This window comes from Sander lucioperca, chromosome 19, assembly GCF_008315115.2.
Source record: "Sander lucioperca isolate FBNREF2018 chromosome 19, SLUC_FBN_1.2, whole genome shotgun sequence".
Lineage (NCBI taxonomy): Eukaryota > Metazoa > Chordata > Actinopteri > Perciformes > Percidae > Sander > Sander lucioperca.
The window spans coordinates 14185169-14200870 of NC_050191.1; the positions used below are offsets into that span (position 1 = coordinate 14185169).

The 15702-nt window shown below is 41.0% G+C and overlaps 1 protein-coding gene and 2 long non-coding RNA genes across 3 annotated transcripts in view; all 3 read left to right on the forward strand.

Annotated features, from left to right (window-relative positions):
* The window catches only part of LOC118493831, a 6983-nt gene extending 219 nt beyond the window's left edge, over positions 1-6764 (forward strand). The window contains exons 2-3 of the long non-coding RNA XR_004895859.1: positions 1591-1595; positions 6627-6764. This is a non-coding gene — a long non-coding RNA (uncharacterized LOC118493831). The remainder of the gene's footprint in view (positions 1-1590; positions 1596-6626) is intronic.
* A 1884-nt stretch (positions 6765-8648) lies between these two features.
* Positions 8649-9955, forward strand: LOC116039974. The gene is made up of 3 exons (XM_035995749.1): positions 8649-9028; positions 9220-9552; positions 9690-9955. Exons 1-3 carry the CDS (start codon positions 8968-8970, stop codon positions 9953-9955), a joined length of 660 nt encoding a protein of 219 aa, XP_035851642.1. The 5' UTR covers positions 8649-8967.
* Positions 9956-10151: 196 nt separating this feature from the next.
* LOC116043643 lies at positions 10152-10771 on the forward strand. Its single transcript, XR_004103514.2, has 3 exons — positions 10152-10373; positions 10498-10526; positions 10703-10771. It is a non-coding gene; the product is annotated as an uncharacterized LOC116043643 (long non-coding RNA).
* The last annotated feature ends 4931 nt before the right edge of the window (positions 10772-15702 follow it).

The window sequence follows — 15702 nt, forward strand, 5'->3', positions numbered from 1 at the left end:
ATCAATGAAGGATCTGGAGAGACGGGTAGAACAATTGCAATCTTTAGCAGCTTCTACAGGAGATCAAGGGCATTTAGGCTCCCTCAAGTCTAAACAGCCGGCTATAGCCAACCTGCTGGGTGTTTCAGCACAGGGAGCTCTGGTCAGGTCGAGGTTTATGAACATCTCACAGATGGATGCTCCATCTCAGTTCTTCTTTGGGCTGGAGAAGAAAAATGGACAAAGGAAGATCATTCTTTATGAACGGGTAGCGGCTCTGAAGTCTCAGACTCGTCTGAGATCAGGAAGTTTGCTGCCAGTTTCTACAGAGACCTCTTTAAGAGTGAGTGGTCAGATAATCCAGATGTGTACAGCAGCTTCTTCAGTGGTCTCCCTCAGGTAAGTACAGAGGAAAACTCCCAGCTGGCAGCAGAGTTAACTCTGCAGGAGCTGACCACAGCCATGGGAAGTTTGCAGAGCGGCAGAGCTCCGGGGATGGATGGCCTTCCTGTGGACTTTTTTAAGTCTTTTTGGTCCATCTTAGGACAGGACCTGCTTGAAGTGTTAAACTGTTAAATGTCTCCAGAAAGGAAGACTTCCTCTGAGCTGTAGAAGGGCCGTCATCACCCTGCTGCCTAAGAAGGGAGACCTACATGAGCTGAAGAACTGGAGACCGGTCTCTCTGTTGGGAATTCTGTGAGGAGGTTGCTGTTTCGTCCTCCATCCTGCAATGTTTTGGTCTCCCACGTGTGTGTGTCATAGGTGTGTGTGGCGAAGCGTTGACGCAAAAATACGACGTCGACGTAATTTTGACGTTGACGCATCGTTGTCGTCGACGCGTCAATGTCATCGACACGTCACTACAGGCCTAGATAAAAGCAAGCATTTATTTTGAAGGGTTTCATTAGAGGTTGGTGAATTTTCTGAAAGCACAATCAAGACAATGTAGCAACGGGTTCATTAGATGGTTAAATTGATAAAAGATATAATTATGAACAACATTCAAAGTAAGATCCAGTTGATGTAGACCTGATGTGAGGTGTGTTAACTAAGAGATACAGATTTGTACCAACAGAGACAGATTTACTTTGCAAAGTATGTTTCAAAACGTTTAGAAAAGGCACATATAGTAATATTGTAGTTGTTATTTTTAACCCAACATGAAGCTGTAACCAAAATGTTTTTATTCTCCTTCCAGGTTGGTTGTTGTACATCATTGTGGCTGTGGGAGTAACAGCACTCTTAGCAGCAATCATCATCGTGGTAGTCATCAGACGGAAGAAAACTAAAAGTGAGAACAATCACAGATTCAACTTTTTTAACAAAAGGGTTTTAATAAACCTGGAATTTGACCGTGGAAGCTAAAGTCGACTCTCTTTTGTGTTTTCAGGGAACAACACGCAGACGAATGAAAACATTGTGAGTTTTAAACCTTAATAATCATATTTTTATATAGTTATGACTTTTAAAAACAGTGTTTGTGGTAGATCTTCAGTTTGCTGTGTTGTATTGACATAAACCAGTTGCAGCAGCAAAGGTCTCCAAAATGACCTTGCAATCTAATATCAAATTTAGAATTTAGCTTGAGAGGGACATTCGGGGAAAAATCAGAAGAAGTAGATGTTCATTTACAGCATAGCACACAGTATATACTATAATAAGTATAATAGATGTGTATGGAAAACCTTAACTAGTCTGTGTTTGTCCAGGGACTGAGTTTGAACCCTGCAGAGACTCAGTCTGCTCCAGAAACCAGTCAGGACATGGTGAGATCACACACACACACACACACACACACACACACACACATATACACACACACATATACACACACACACACACACACACACGCGCGCACAGACACACACGCACGCACGCACGCACGCACGCACGCACACACACACACACACACACACTTACACACACACACACACACACACACACACATACACACACACACACACACACACACACACACACATACACACACAGTACAGAGTTACACCCACTGTTACAGGCCTATAATTGTTGTGAGATCACACACACGCACGCACACACACACACACACACACACACTACAGAGTTACACCCACTGTTACAGGCCTATTATGGTTCCGCAAAATGAGATACAGTTAAAACTTCCCTCTACCACAGAGAAAAAGAGAAGTCAAATTCTGCAGCTAAACTACAACACCCAACAAGTTACTGAGCAGCCATTATGTTTTCTTCTCTGTGCAGGCTGATCCTGAAGGTGGTGTTTTCTACGCCTCCGTCAGCCACACCAAGAAGACCAGCAGTAAAGCTCAGGTCAGCTGTCTGATTGGTTATAGTGATGATGTTACTGAATGAAGAGTCTACAGCCATGTGAGCGGCTCTGTGAAGCTGCACAGTGCAGTTTGGAGCTGATTGCATCATGCAGCATGCTAACCACATCCATGTTGCTAACATGCTGATGCTAAGCAACTGTAATCTTTGACATGGCCACTATCTTAGATCAGAATCTTAGCATGCTAACATTTGGTAATGAAATCTTTCACAGCAGACATTTTGACTTGTCATAGTAGGGAAAGCACAGCTGAAATTGATAACCTTAATGATGGCTCAATTCCATCAAGTGTCCCAGTAAGCTATTTCAGTGAGTCAGCATGCACCATACCAGGGCCTCTCCTAAGTGGAATGCAGCCATCATTAATGGTTTGGAATACACCTGTGCTGTTCCTACTATGACATGTCAACATGTCTGCCGTGAAAAAGGTATATAGGCATTAATCACAAAGTACAGCTGAGGCTGATGTTAAAAGGTTTTACAAGTATTGAAATTAACATTACTATTACTAGTCTATATCCACGACGTTCCACTTCCTGAATTGCTCCGGTGCCACCGGAAATTCCGCCAGATGTCTCTCTTTTTCGGCTGGACGTCAGTTACCTTCAGCTGTCTTTGTGTTTCTGTAATTCTAAACCCCGGTGGATTTCTGAGGACTATGGTTAACTGCTCCTCAGATCTCTGCAGGGTAAATCCAGACAGCTAGCTAGACTATCTGTCCAATCTGAGTTTTCTGTTACACGACTAAAACTACTTTTAAACGTGCACATGTTCCACCAAAACAAGCTCCTTCCTGAAGCTATTTTGCAGCGGATCCGTGGCTCTGTCCGGTGCTTAGCACTGTCTAAGACGATTGTGATTGTTTTTAAAGAAATGCCAATAAACCAGAGCATGTTTTACTCCCATCCTGGAATGCTGTGTGGACTAGCCAGACCTTCCTCCACAGCGCTGTGGAGGAAGGTCTGGCAATGCAAGGTTAGGGGATTACCAAAGTCTTTAAGATTAATTTTTTTCATTCAGTGTGTTGTTTGTTGTAATTTCTTGCATAGTTCATGTTGTTGTGTTTATATGGGAATATGTACTAATAATCAACATTTCTGTAAATGTGCCAGTGTTAGTCAGCCGGCTGATCTTCAACTGGTCCTTAGGCTAGATGTTTTGAGACAGCAGGAAACAGCAAGACATATTAGTACAGGTTAACATTTACAGACAACAAGACAACAAGACACCATAAAGACAACAACAGCAGCAAAATAAGCATTCTTAAAGATGCTCTAAGAGATTTTGCGTGACGTTACTTCTTGTTGACGTTCAAAGTATTGTCAAACAAAACGGAGGCTACCTCGCCCCTCCCTCCTCCTCCTCCCCCCCCCCCCCCCTCCCCCCCTCACTTCCGTGCTTCCTGAAACAGTCATGAACGTGCATTGTGGAAGTAGCCTACGTGCTAATGCTGCTGCGGTGATGGCTCAACCAACTCCTTCTTGTCTGTTATTGGCTGGAACACTGTTTGTTATGTTTGGTGGTGCAGGTTGGCGCAGTTTGTTTTTGTTGCCGTTTGTGGAGCCTGGGCTGTCTACAGAGACCGTGTTTTTTTACAGTGTGTTCAGGGGACAAGCAGCTAGCGGATAGTGAGGAGATGTTTGCTGTATGTGACAAAAAATGTTGTAGCCTAAAAAACTCGTGACATCGCTTAGAGCACCTTTAAGGAGGCATGCAGAGGAACAGGAAGCAGCAAGACATAAACAGTTTCCACATTCAGTACACGTAGACAGGGACGTAGCACAAAATTCTGGGCCCTGTAGAAAGGCATTTTCTATGGGCCCCTCCCCGCATCCACAGCTATTCATTCTAGCATCTTTTTGGGCCCTCCTCACATGAGGACCCTGGGTACTCAGTCCCCTTCCCCCCCCCAGTCCAACGCCCCTGCACGAAGACATGGAACAAGCAAGCAACAAAACACAGCCGCGTCATGTCCTGCTGTGTCATTCATGTGTTGTGCTGTTTCCCTCTCTTTTCCCAGGCTCGGGGTAAAGATGCTGATGCTGATGATGAGGCAGTGACCTACAGCACCGTGAAAGCTCCTCCTTCTGCTGCTGCTGCAGCCTCTGCTGATGTCAGCAACCTCTACGCCACCATCAACAAACCAAACCAATAAGACAGCACGGTGTAGTTACAGCTCATAGCATTACAGGTATTTACATTGATAGTTAATAAAAAGACCAAGTCTGTTTTTATTCCGTTGGTGCCTTTTACTAGAATTCACTCATACTGTGTTACTGTATGAAGCCATTCAGCAACATTGTTTCTGCAGTAGAAATCCTTGTGATCATTTAATATGTATTCATATTTTTGTACATAACCCTTTTACCAGACCCTCTGGACCCTAAACGATATCATATTTTAATCATTTTACAGCCATAAGAGCTACAGACTTGCCGTTTTTTCCAGCTAAAAGCTAACACTCTGGTTGTCCCGGAGGTGTCTTTGGTGTCTTTGTAGTCCCTACAGGAGGTTTTCTATCCAGCCTGGAACTTGTGCCTTTTTCGGAGTTGTTGAGCAATAAATCCAAACTCTTAGATCCAAGATTTATCCACTTGATGTCCAGAATTTATCACGTTTTCAGTCATTTTTGCCGCTAGCTCTGTGCTACCGTCTAGCATAAATCTCTCATGATGCTTTGCGAAAGTGTTGACGTTTTTCAACCAATGGGAAGGCAGGTCCGTCACACAAAGACTATGTAGTGGAAAAGATAGATCACTCCAGGGAATCCGAGCGAGAACAAAGAGTATATAGTGGAAAAGATAGATAACTCCGGTCTATTACCGTTCTACAGAGGAGAATGGTGTCACTGTTTAGACATTTGGCATACATTTGGGCCTTTTTTTGAAGAAATGTAAATAGTTTGTCATTTATATGAGTTATAATGTTCATTATGTTTATTTTTGCACTGCATGACTCCAAATATATAGGAGAACTGTTTTAGACAACAAAAATGCTTGTGTAGCATTGCTGTGTGTGTGTGATATCAATAAATATGACATTATTATTTTGATTATTGGCATAAGTGAATGTCATGAGGGCTAAAGCGTCTGGACTTTTTTAGAAAAAAATGTATATACACTCACCTAAAGGATTATTAGGAACACCCTACTAATAGCGTGTTTGACCCCCTTTCCCCTTCAGAACTGCCTTGATTCTTTGTGGCATTGATTCAACAAGGTGCTGGAAGCATTCTTTAGAAATGTTGGCCTATATTGATAGGATAGCATCTGGCAGTTGATGGAGACTTGTGGGATGCACATCCAGGATATGAAGCTCCCGTTCCACCACATCCCAAAGATGTTCTATTGGGTTGAGATCTGGTGACTGTGGGAGCCATTTTAGTACAGTGAACTCATTGTCATGTTCAAGAAACCAATTTGAAAGGATTCAAGCTTTGTGACATGGTGCATTATCCTGCTGGAAGTAGCCATCAGAGGATGGGTACATGGTGGTCATAAAGGGATGGACATGGTCAGAAACAATACTCAGGTAGGTTGTGGCATTTAAACGATGCCCAATTGGTACTAAGGGGCCTAACGTGTGCCAGGAAAACATTCCCCACATCATTACACCACCACCACTAGCCTGCACAGTGGTAACAAGGCATGATGGATCCATGTTTTCATTCTGTTTACGCCACATTCTGACTCTACCATCTGAAGGTCTCAACAGAAATCGAGACTCATCAACTGTCTTCAACTGTCCAATTTTGGTGAGCTTGTGCAAATTGTAGCCTCATGTTCCTATTTTTAGTGGAGATGAGTGGTACCCAGTGGGGTCTTCTGCTGGAGTAGCCCATCCGCCTCAAGGTTGTTCATGTTGTGGCTTCACAAATGCTTTGCTGCATACCTCGGTTGTAACAAGTGGTTTTTTGAGTCAAAGTTGATCTTCTATCAGCTGGAATCAGTCGGCCCATTCTTCTCTGACCTCTAGCATCAACAAGGCATTTTCGCCCCCCAGGACTGCAGCATACTGGATGTTTTTCCTTTTTCAGACCATTCTTTGTAAACCCTAGAAATGGTTGTGCATGAAAATCCCAGTAACTGAGCAGATAGTGAAATACTCTGACCAGCCCGCCTGGCACCAACAACCATGATATGCTCAAAGGTGCTTAGATCACATTTCCTTCCCATTCTGACATTCAGTTTGGAGTTCAGGAGATTGTCTAGACCTGGACGACACCCCTAAATGCATTGAAGCAGCTGCCATGTGATTGTTTGTTTAGATAATTGCATTAATGAGAAATTTAACAGGTGTTCCTAATAATCCTTTAGGTGAGTGTATTTTGTCAACTGTATAAGTTATGTTTATTTCTTCAGTGTTTGACTCCCAAGACATATGGGAACTGATTTAGACAGGAGATTGGCTTAGCTTTTATTGCTCTGTGTGTGATATCAATAAATATCTGTGAGATTCATGTTCCGTTTTATTTATTTATTTGTCTTTAAGGTTCTACAACCTTTTTTACATTCAAGTGAATGTTAATAATGATGTACATAGATTGACTGTAGACAACAGGGTTGATGTTTTACAAGCTTTTTTTTAAGCGTGATCCAAGCGTGCTGCCGCTCTTTGCGATAGATATTCTTTGTATAGATTCTGTAAAAGTGAATTATTCAGGATACAGAATGTAATGTGTCCTTACTGTTACTGTCCAGCAAAGCCTGTCATTGTTTATTTCTGTGGCCCTGCTGCACTCCAGATAGTTTCTGGTTAAAAGGTCTGGCACATTACCAATCTGGTTCAAATCTATTTAGCAAGATAGAGAATAATTTGTGTTGGTTAAGGGGTGGCAGCAGCTTAGTCCGCAGGGAGTTGAGCTGGGAACCGGAGGGTCGCTGGTTGAAGTCCCCGTACGGACCAAAGTACGGAGTGTGGATTGGTAGCTGGAGAGATGCCAGTTCACCTACTGGGCACTGTCAAGGTGCTAATGGGCAAGGCACCGTTCCCCACCGTTCACCACCCAACTGCTCAGGGCGATGGTCCAGCACTGGCAGCCCACTCACTCTGACATCTCTCCATTTGTGCATGAACAGGTCCTGAGCATGTGTGTGTGTGTGTGTGTGTGTGTGTGTGTATTTCAGGCCTGTGTCTACTGATTTCCAACAAAACAGAGTGTAAATTGTAATTTCCCCACTGGGGATCAATAAAAAGTGTTAAAAATAAATAAATAAATAACATAAAAATCTCCAACAAAAAATATAGCGACCCAAGAGAGACGGTTATTGGACGTTTTTCTTTCAAACTCTACATGCTTACACAAGGTCAAATTTGCAAAAATGTTACTATGAATATACAGAAAAACACCAAATTCCATCCAAATAAACAAAAATGAAAGGGAAATAATTGATTTAAAATCAAAGATAGGTCAACATCAAGTGCTGTTGGTTTACGGTTATTGTATTTATATTTATATCTTTTCAGTGTTAATTGTATCACATGTTTTTTGTATGTCCTGTTAAGTGCTCAAAAGTACGGAACCCCTGAAGGGACATGATTCATTTTTTCTTCATGCTCACGAGAAACCTTCTGCTCTGCACGCAAAAGTATCTCATGCTCACAAGAAACCCATCTAAGGCTAGCCAAATGATGCTAATGAAGTGCTGCTAATGTTATGTGGCTAAAGTTAATATTTCACTTTCACAGCATGGAATAGTGGGGGGTGGATGGAAACATTCACCAACTACTAGTTGGTGTATAACTACAACAACTCAGTTACAGTTCTCACCTGATACAAACAACGTTCCTCTTTAAGGATGACTGAAGGAGTTTGGTCATCAGTCCAGTCAGAGCAGCAGATTCTCTCCACACGTTAAAACTCTTTCTCTTGAAGGTAAAAAAAAAAGAAGTCAGAAATGTTGGTAAGGTCATGAAAAGTGACCTAAATTCAAACAGCCACATCAGCAGGGTTACTGCCACTTTAAAATATAGTGAGAGTTAAAGCATTTCTGTCAGAACGATCAAATAAAATGTGTCCATACCTTTATGTTTAGGGAGGAGTATTGTAAAAGATGATGCTTATCATCAGAGGGTAAAACCTGCAGAGCTCTGCTGCTGCTGTTAACCACGTTCTCACCAAAACACTTCTCCTTCAGTTCTCAGAAAACAACACTAAGCTGCATGAGGAACCAACAAACCAGTGTATGGACATATTGCATCAGGTGTACATTTCTGGTGTGCGAGCACATTGAATAATTTTAGCATTTTAATTGACTCTGTAAAGATTCCTTCTGTGTGAGAAGTTTACATTTAGGCCTGAAGCTTCTCTTGTTGAACTTTGAATGAAAAGGGGTTTGGTCAAAAGACAGAGTAACAGATTCTCTCCACATCATCTGTGGGGCTGAGAACTCGTCTGAAAACTCATCAGTGGCTCAAGTACTTTATCTCCACACTGAACCACATCTGGCTTTTTGGCTGTTTAGATATCGTCAAGAAATTAAAAAGATGAAAAGTTGATCTGTGAATTTAGCAGCTGAAAGAAGGATAAAAAGAAGATTCAGTCACTATAAGGAAGTCACACTTTACTCAGAACGGGAAGTGAACGCTGTATCTCTCCTAAAGAAGTCAGAAACGTTGACAGTCGAGGGCGAGAGAACGAGAGAGAGAGACGGAGAGGAACGATGGCTGAATTCAGACGGATTCAAATAACTTTATTTGTGATTCTGATGCTCCAGTTTACAGGTAAGGACCCAAAACACATACATGACTAAAAGAAATGTTAATGATAGTATTTAAGTGACTAACATTGATATAAATGAAACAGCCAAGTTTGCTGATCTTTGTTGTAATTAATGATCATCCTCTCACATAACCTAACTATACACATAAATGCCAAATTATTATCTCAGTTATGTTTGTCTCATCTTCAACAGCAGTAGCTGGACTAAACCCCCTCTCCTTCACTGTCAGAGCTGGAGATGAAGTCACTCTGCCTTGTGAAAATGTGATAATTCAGGACAACTGTGACCAAACTACTTGGCTTTCTAGTCGTAAAGGGGAAACAACAGTAGCGCTGATAGAGCATGGACAGATTAAAGATGGGATTCCCAAAGCTAAATCAGACAGACTGAGTGTTACAGAGAAATGTTCTCTGGTTATAAAGAATGTCACAGAGGAGGATGTTGGTCGTTACACCTGCAGACAGTTCAACAGATCAGGACAACAACAAGGTCCAGATGCTGTGGTTCATCTGTCTGTTGTCAACAGTGAGTATTTACATCATAATGTTTACTAACTGTCTTGTTAGAACAATATACTGAAACATGACAATAATTATGATTACAGTGATGAAGTTAATTTAACTATTGTTGTCTTTCTCTCACAATATCTCCATCTTCACCAGTTGAAGAACAGAAGAACACTGATGATACAGTCACTTTGAACTGCGCTGTATCGGGATATGCTGGGTGTGACCACTCAGTGAAGTGGCTGTATGAGGGTAATGAGAATGACGTGAAGATAACACCTCATACCTGTTCAGCCAGTGTGTCATTTCCTCCTCATCTTCATCAGAAGTTACTGAAGTGTAACGTGACAGATAAGAAGAATGGAAACACGCTGCAATTCCGGTCCTCACATGAGAAAACAGGTACAGTTGGTTTTATTTGATGGATTTAAAGTTTTATGATTACATTATTACTTCTTGTTTAGTCTCGTCAGATGGTAAACGTGAGGTATTTCATCACCATTTGTTGTGTTTTGTTATTTCATATATTCCAAAAGACAATACATCAAAACAAGGTAGTCTCTCTCTCTCTCTCTCTCTCTCTCTCTCTCTCTCTCTCTCTCTCTCTCTCTCGTATGAATGTCAGACCGACACATGGCTGCAAATGGAGATATTCACGTTGGAGAAAGCACGTTTGTTCTCTTTGAGCTACAGGATTTTGAATAGAACAGAAAGCTGCAGCCCAAATATATTTCATGTTTTTATTCTCTTCAGACTGGTGGAGGGTCATCATGGTGTCTGTGGGTTTAGCAGCACTCGTAATAACTGTTGTGGTGCTCAACATATGGATGAGAACTAAAGGTGAGAACATTCACAGATGTCATCTTTAGAAGAAGATTTAATGAATGTCTAATGAACAAGAACTATTGATGAAGGTAGATTTACAGTGTGGAAACTAAAGTCTGCTCTTTTTTTGTCTTTTCAGGAAACAGAACCCAGATGGATGGCAATGCTGTGAGTTTTAAAACTGAATAATCAAACGCTTATCTTTATGATATATTTCACTATTTACAATAAGAATAAACAGTGCTGACTGGATTGTTTAGAGTCTAAGTGGCTGCAGCAACAAAGGAGATGTATTTGTTCCATTTGATCTCAGAATCTCCAGTGTGTTGTGTTGTTTTTCACAGGAGCATCATGATGAAGATGAAGGTACAGTGACCTATGAAAACGTTGGAGAACCTTCTGTTTCTATCAGACTCCACTGATCAACAACTTCAACATCAACATGGCGTGAGCGTGGTGTGAGCGTGGCGTTTCTGTTGCGTGTCAGTTGCGTGTCAGCTGCGTGGATTTTTCTATGTCTTTACACACCAACATGTCTGACGCGGTGCTGTTGCTGCTAGCCTTGTCTGGACACATGTATGTTTCCAATTGATAAACTGAAATACCATGTTAAACATAAATATATACTGATTTGATTACAGCAAAGACAACGTCGGCAGTATTGACGGCAAAATAGGCTACAGAATATTTCGTTCTGTATTGACAGGTGCTATATTTAAAAATCAAATTTTTTAAAAAAAATTACATTTCTATCTGCATTTATATCAAAACCTAGAGACTTTCAAACATCAACATGTCATTTATTAATATGTATTCGTGTCTAAACGACATATAAACATCTTTTCCTATTCTATTTAGCCTGGAAACGCTTCCGACACGCTTGCGTGTCACGTGAAAAATAGGCGTCGGTTCTATTTCTGGCAGGCACGCGTTTTCGGCACGGCTCGAGCCGCGCCTAAGACGTGCGTGTCACGCAGGCAATGTGTAACCTCTAACCTGTTAACATGGGAGCCGAAATATAAACGGACACGCCACGCAGCTGACACGCTCGCGCGACGCATCCAGTGTCTAACCGGCCTAAGTGTCTCTATATTATAAGTGAGAATTATATAGTGTGCAAATAAATAGTGCTTTATGATAAGTCATGCATTGTGTTTTGTATAACTGTTTTGTAGATTACAGGTCCTTTTCTTCGCTATTATTTCTTTAATTCTGTCTGAGTGAATTATTCAGGATACAGAATGTAACTCTGTCCTTACTGTTACTGTCCAGCAAAGATAGAACCTGTCATTGTTTATTTCTGGGGTCCTGCTGCACTCCAGATAGTTTCTGGTTGAAATTTCTGGAACATTCCCAATTTGCTTCAAATCTAAATGTTTCAATATAGAGTATACTTTGTGTTGGTTTAACATAAAAAGATGAACAAATGATATGGACATCTTCAAGGGACGGTTATTGGGCGTTTTCTTTTCAAACTCTACATGCTCACACCTGCTCAATTTGGCAAAACAGTTCAATCTCTCACTATAATTATACAGAGGCCCCAAATTCCATTCAGTTAAACACAAGTAAAAGCAGCCAGTGCTTGCGTTAAAACCCTTTCTGTCAACCCTGTGAAAACCAAGCCATTTCTGAGCAGTTTTTGCTCCTGTCACATTATGACTCACTGTGGGCTCATTTTTCATCTGAGATTAACAAACACGACCATGGCCAGAAGCAGGAATAGCTCCTAAATGTCTTTAGAGCATCTAGACTATATTTTGATCTATTAATGCCGCTGTCCGTGGTTCTGAAGTAGCAGATGGATTTCTTTGTTTTTGTTTTTGAGATAATTTTTTGGGCTTTTATTTTGCCTTTAAAGTGGCTACAATCAATATTCCTATGGAAACAATATATGACAATGACAATATGGCGATGAAAAGGGGTTGCTCATTGTGATGAACCTACAAAGAATTATCAGCTGAATCTGCTGCTCCCTTCAGCTTTACAGAGCTTCATAGTGAGTTTCAGCTCATTGTTTTGCTGTCCGGCCAAAACCTTTACTGTTCTGTTTCACACTCAGCTCTCAGAGCCTCATTTTCTAACACAAAAGGCTTTAAAAAGCCATCGTACACTCCCTGCTCAGCAGCAAACAGCAGACAGACACAGTTAGAGACTAGCTGGTGAACAAAGTGGAGCATTGAGCAGCCAAAGAAACACCACTATAATACAGTTAATGACATCAAACAGAAAAAAAGGAAAAACGTAAATTACATTTATTTGATAATTTATTTATTGAAAAAAAAAAAAGAAAAAGAGAAACAGTTGAATCAGATAATTCAACATTTCCCTGAGGGAACACATATATATACACAATAGTGGAAAAAAAGAATTTTGGCTGTAAATCATTAACACAAAGAATTATTCAGGCATTTTATAGCTTCCTGATCATGCAAATGGTTGATTTTTTTGCAAATTTATGAAGATGGACATGTTCTATGCGAGTTTATTGCCCACTCTGTGGTTTTTTGGCTTAACTTTGGAGCTTTTTACATAATGTAGCCCTTGTCACACGACCAATTAATATTTCCATGATGGCTATCCAAAATTGCGATACCATGGAACCAGCACTGATTTAAAGTGGCAGACTGAGCCTATAGTAAATGTGTATTGTATTTGGATATACAATTTGTTTAAAGTGCTCATATTATGCTCATTTTCAGGTTCATAATTGTATTTAGAGATTGTATCAGAATAGGTTTACATGGTTTAATTTTCAAAAAACACCATATTTTTGTTGTACTGCACATTGCTGCAGCTCCTCTTTTCACCCTGTGTGTTGAGCTCTCTGTTTTAGCTACAGAGTGAGGCATCTCTAAGCTCAATCTTTTAAGATTGAACATTAGTATGGGGAGTCTGCTCTGTATTTTCTCTGCACAAGAGGTGTGATCAACGGGCATAGTTCAAATGACTCTGTATGCAATTGGATAGTCCTTTAACCAATCAGACCAACGATCCAGGTGACGTAGCAGCGACAGTGGCATCAACAGGTTGCTGCGCTTCGGTGGCCGCCATGTTGAATGTAAACAAAAAGCTGCTTGTTCGCTTCTCTATCGTCATCATGTTTAACCCGCCAATAGCATGCCAGTTAGATAAGCCAGTTTGTGATTGGTTCCTGCAAATTTGTAACGGAAGCAGGATAGAAGAATGTACAGGGTTCCAGCCTGAGCTGCAGGGAGAAATCAAATTGGCGGCAGATCAGCCTGTGTTTACCCAGTCTAAGGCATCTCACTTCTGTTCCATCTTTGTTGGGAGTCGCACATGCTCAGTACCTAGGTAAGGACTACTAGCCAGTCAGAAGCAGAGTATGAGGGTGTGCCATGCTAGCAGCTAGGCGAGCATTATAACGTGTGTTACAAAGTGACGCACGTTGTTCACAGAAGTGAAGGCTGGACTACAATAGAGCTGTTTGGAGCAGTTGGTGAACAGTGTTTTCTGTTGGAGATGGTAAGTCCCTTTGGGGTGGACTTTGGGCTTTTTCACTTTGTAAACCTATAACATGCACAAAAAGGATATATAACACAATAAAGGAAAGGGAAAAAGCTAAAAATCATAATATGAGCACTTTACAATGAAAACAAGTGAAACTAATAATGAATGTGATGTTTTATTAGCAGAATTACATTGTGTTCAATCCTACCCAATATTTCCTATATTACAAGCAGATTTTCTATGCTGTATTCTGATAAAATGCCCCCCTGGGCCCCCCCTGACTGATTATCTGTCCCCCCCTGTGCCACCCCACTTAAAAACATCCTGGAGTCCCCCGTGCCTGAGAGCCTTATCTGGTCATCATCATCAGAGGGTAAAACCTGCAGAGCTCTGCTGCTGCTGTTAACCACATTCTCACTGAAACACTTCCCCTTCAGTTCTTAGAAAATACCACTAAGCTGCAGTGAGCAACCAACAAACCACTAAAACATCATCATTTTCCCTGTATGGGCGTATTACACCGGGGGTATCAGGGGTCAAATTCTGGTGGGCGAGCAGTTTGACTAATTTCTGCATTTATGTGTCGTCACCGTGAAGCTTTTGCTCTGTATTTTAAGGACATCGATGCACGATTGCGTTTGCAAATCAACTTCTCAGAACTCCTTTTTTCAAGACGTCATAAACATCATTGTCACAAATGTACTTTAGAGCCAAGTATTAGATGAGAGAAAACTGTGTAGAAATGTATGTGGAATCCTGTTAAATCTAATATCTTCGTCAATCTAAAATAAATCAGCTCATATTAATGTTTCTCATGTTTCATACAGCAAGGTAATTCGTGCACTTTTCATTCACTTAGCTCAACTTTCAATTGTATTGAGAATTAGTTATTAAAAGGCAAATACCCCTGTGCACAGAGAGTGAGAAAAACCATGGCACCCCTTTCCAAAGACATTCTGTTAATGCAGGTTGTGAGTATAGACAGGAAGTGTTGGACTCTGAAACAGCACTATAGATGTGACTGTGGTTGTGTTGTGGTTTTGGAGGCTGGGTGAGTAGAGACGATCACTGTCAACTCCCACAACTCAGTTCTCAGCTGATACTCTACAGGTTTATTTATAACTTTGACCTCAAGCTTCTCTTGTTGAACTCGTTGAACTTGTGTCTTTTATCTCACTGAACCACATCTGGCTTTTTGGCTGTTTAGATATCTACATGAAATTCAAAAAGAGGAAAAGCTGATCTTTCTACGTGAATTCAACAACTGACAGAATGAGAGAAAAAGAAGATTCAGTCACTATAAGGAAGTGGCATATACGCAAAACGGGAAGTAAACGCTGTATCTCTCCTAAAGAAGTCAGAAACGTTGACAGTCGAGGGCGAGAGAACAAGAGAGAGAGACGGAGAGGAACGATGGCTGAATTCAGACGGATTCAAATAACTTTATTTGTGATTCTGATGCTCCAGTTTACAGGTAAGGACCCAAAACACATACATGACTAAAAGAAATGTTAATGATAGTATTTGAATAACTTACATTGATTTAAGTGAGACGGCCAAGTTTGCTGTTTGTTTTGAACATGGTGTGTTGAGTGGATTACTGTGCTGATCTTTGTTGTTTTTTGTAATAATCATCCTCAAACATAACCTAACTATACACATGAATGGCAAATTATTATCTCAGTTATGTTTGTCTCATCTTCAACAGCAGTAGCTGGACTAAACCCCCTCTCCTTCACTGTCAGAGCTGGAGATGAAGTCACTCTGCCTTGTGAAAATGTGATAAGTCAGGACTGTAGTAGCACTACTTGGCTTTCTAGTCGTAAAGGGGAAACAGCAGCAGTAGAGCTGATAGAGCTTGGGCAGATTAAAG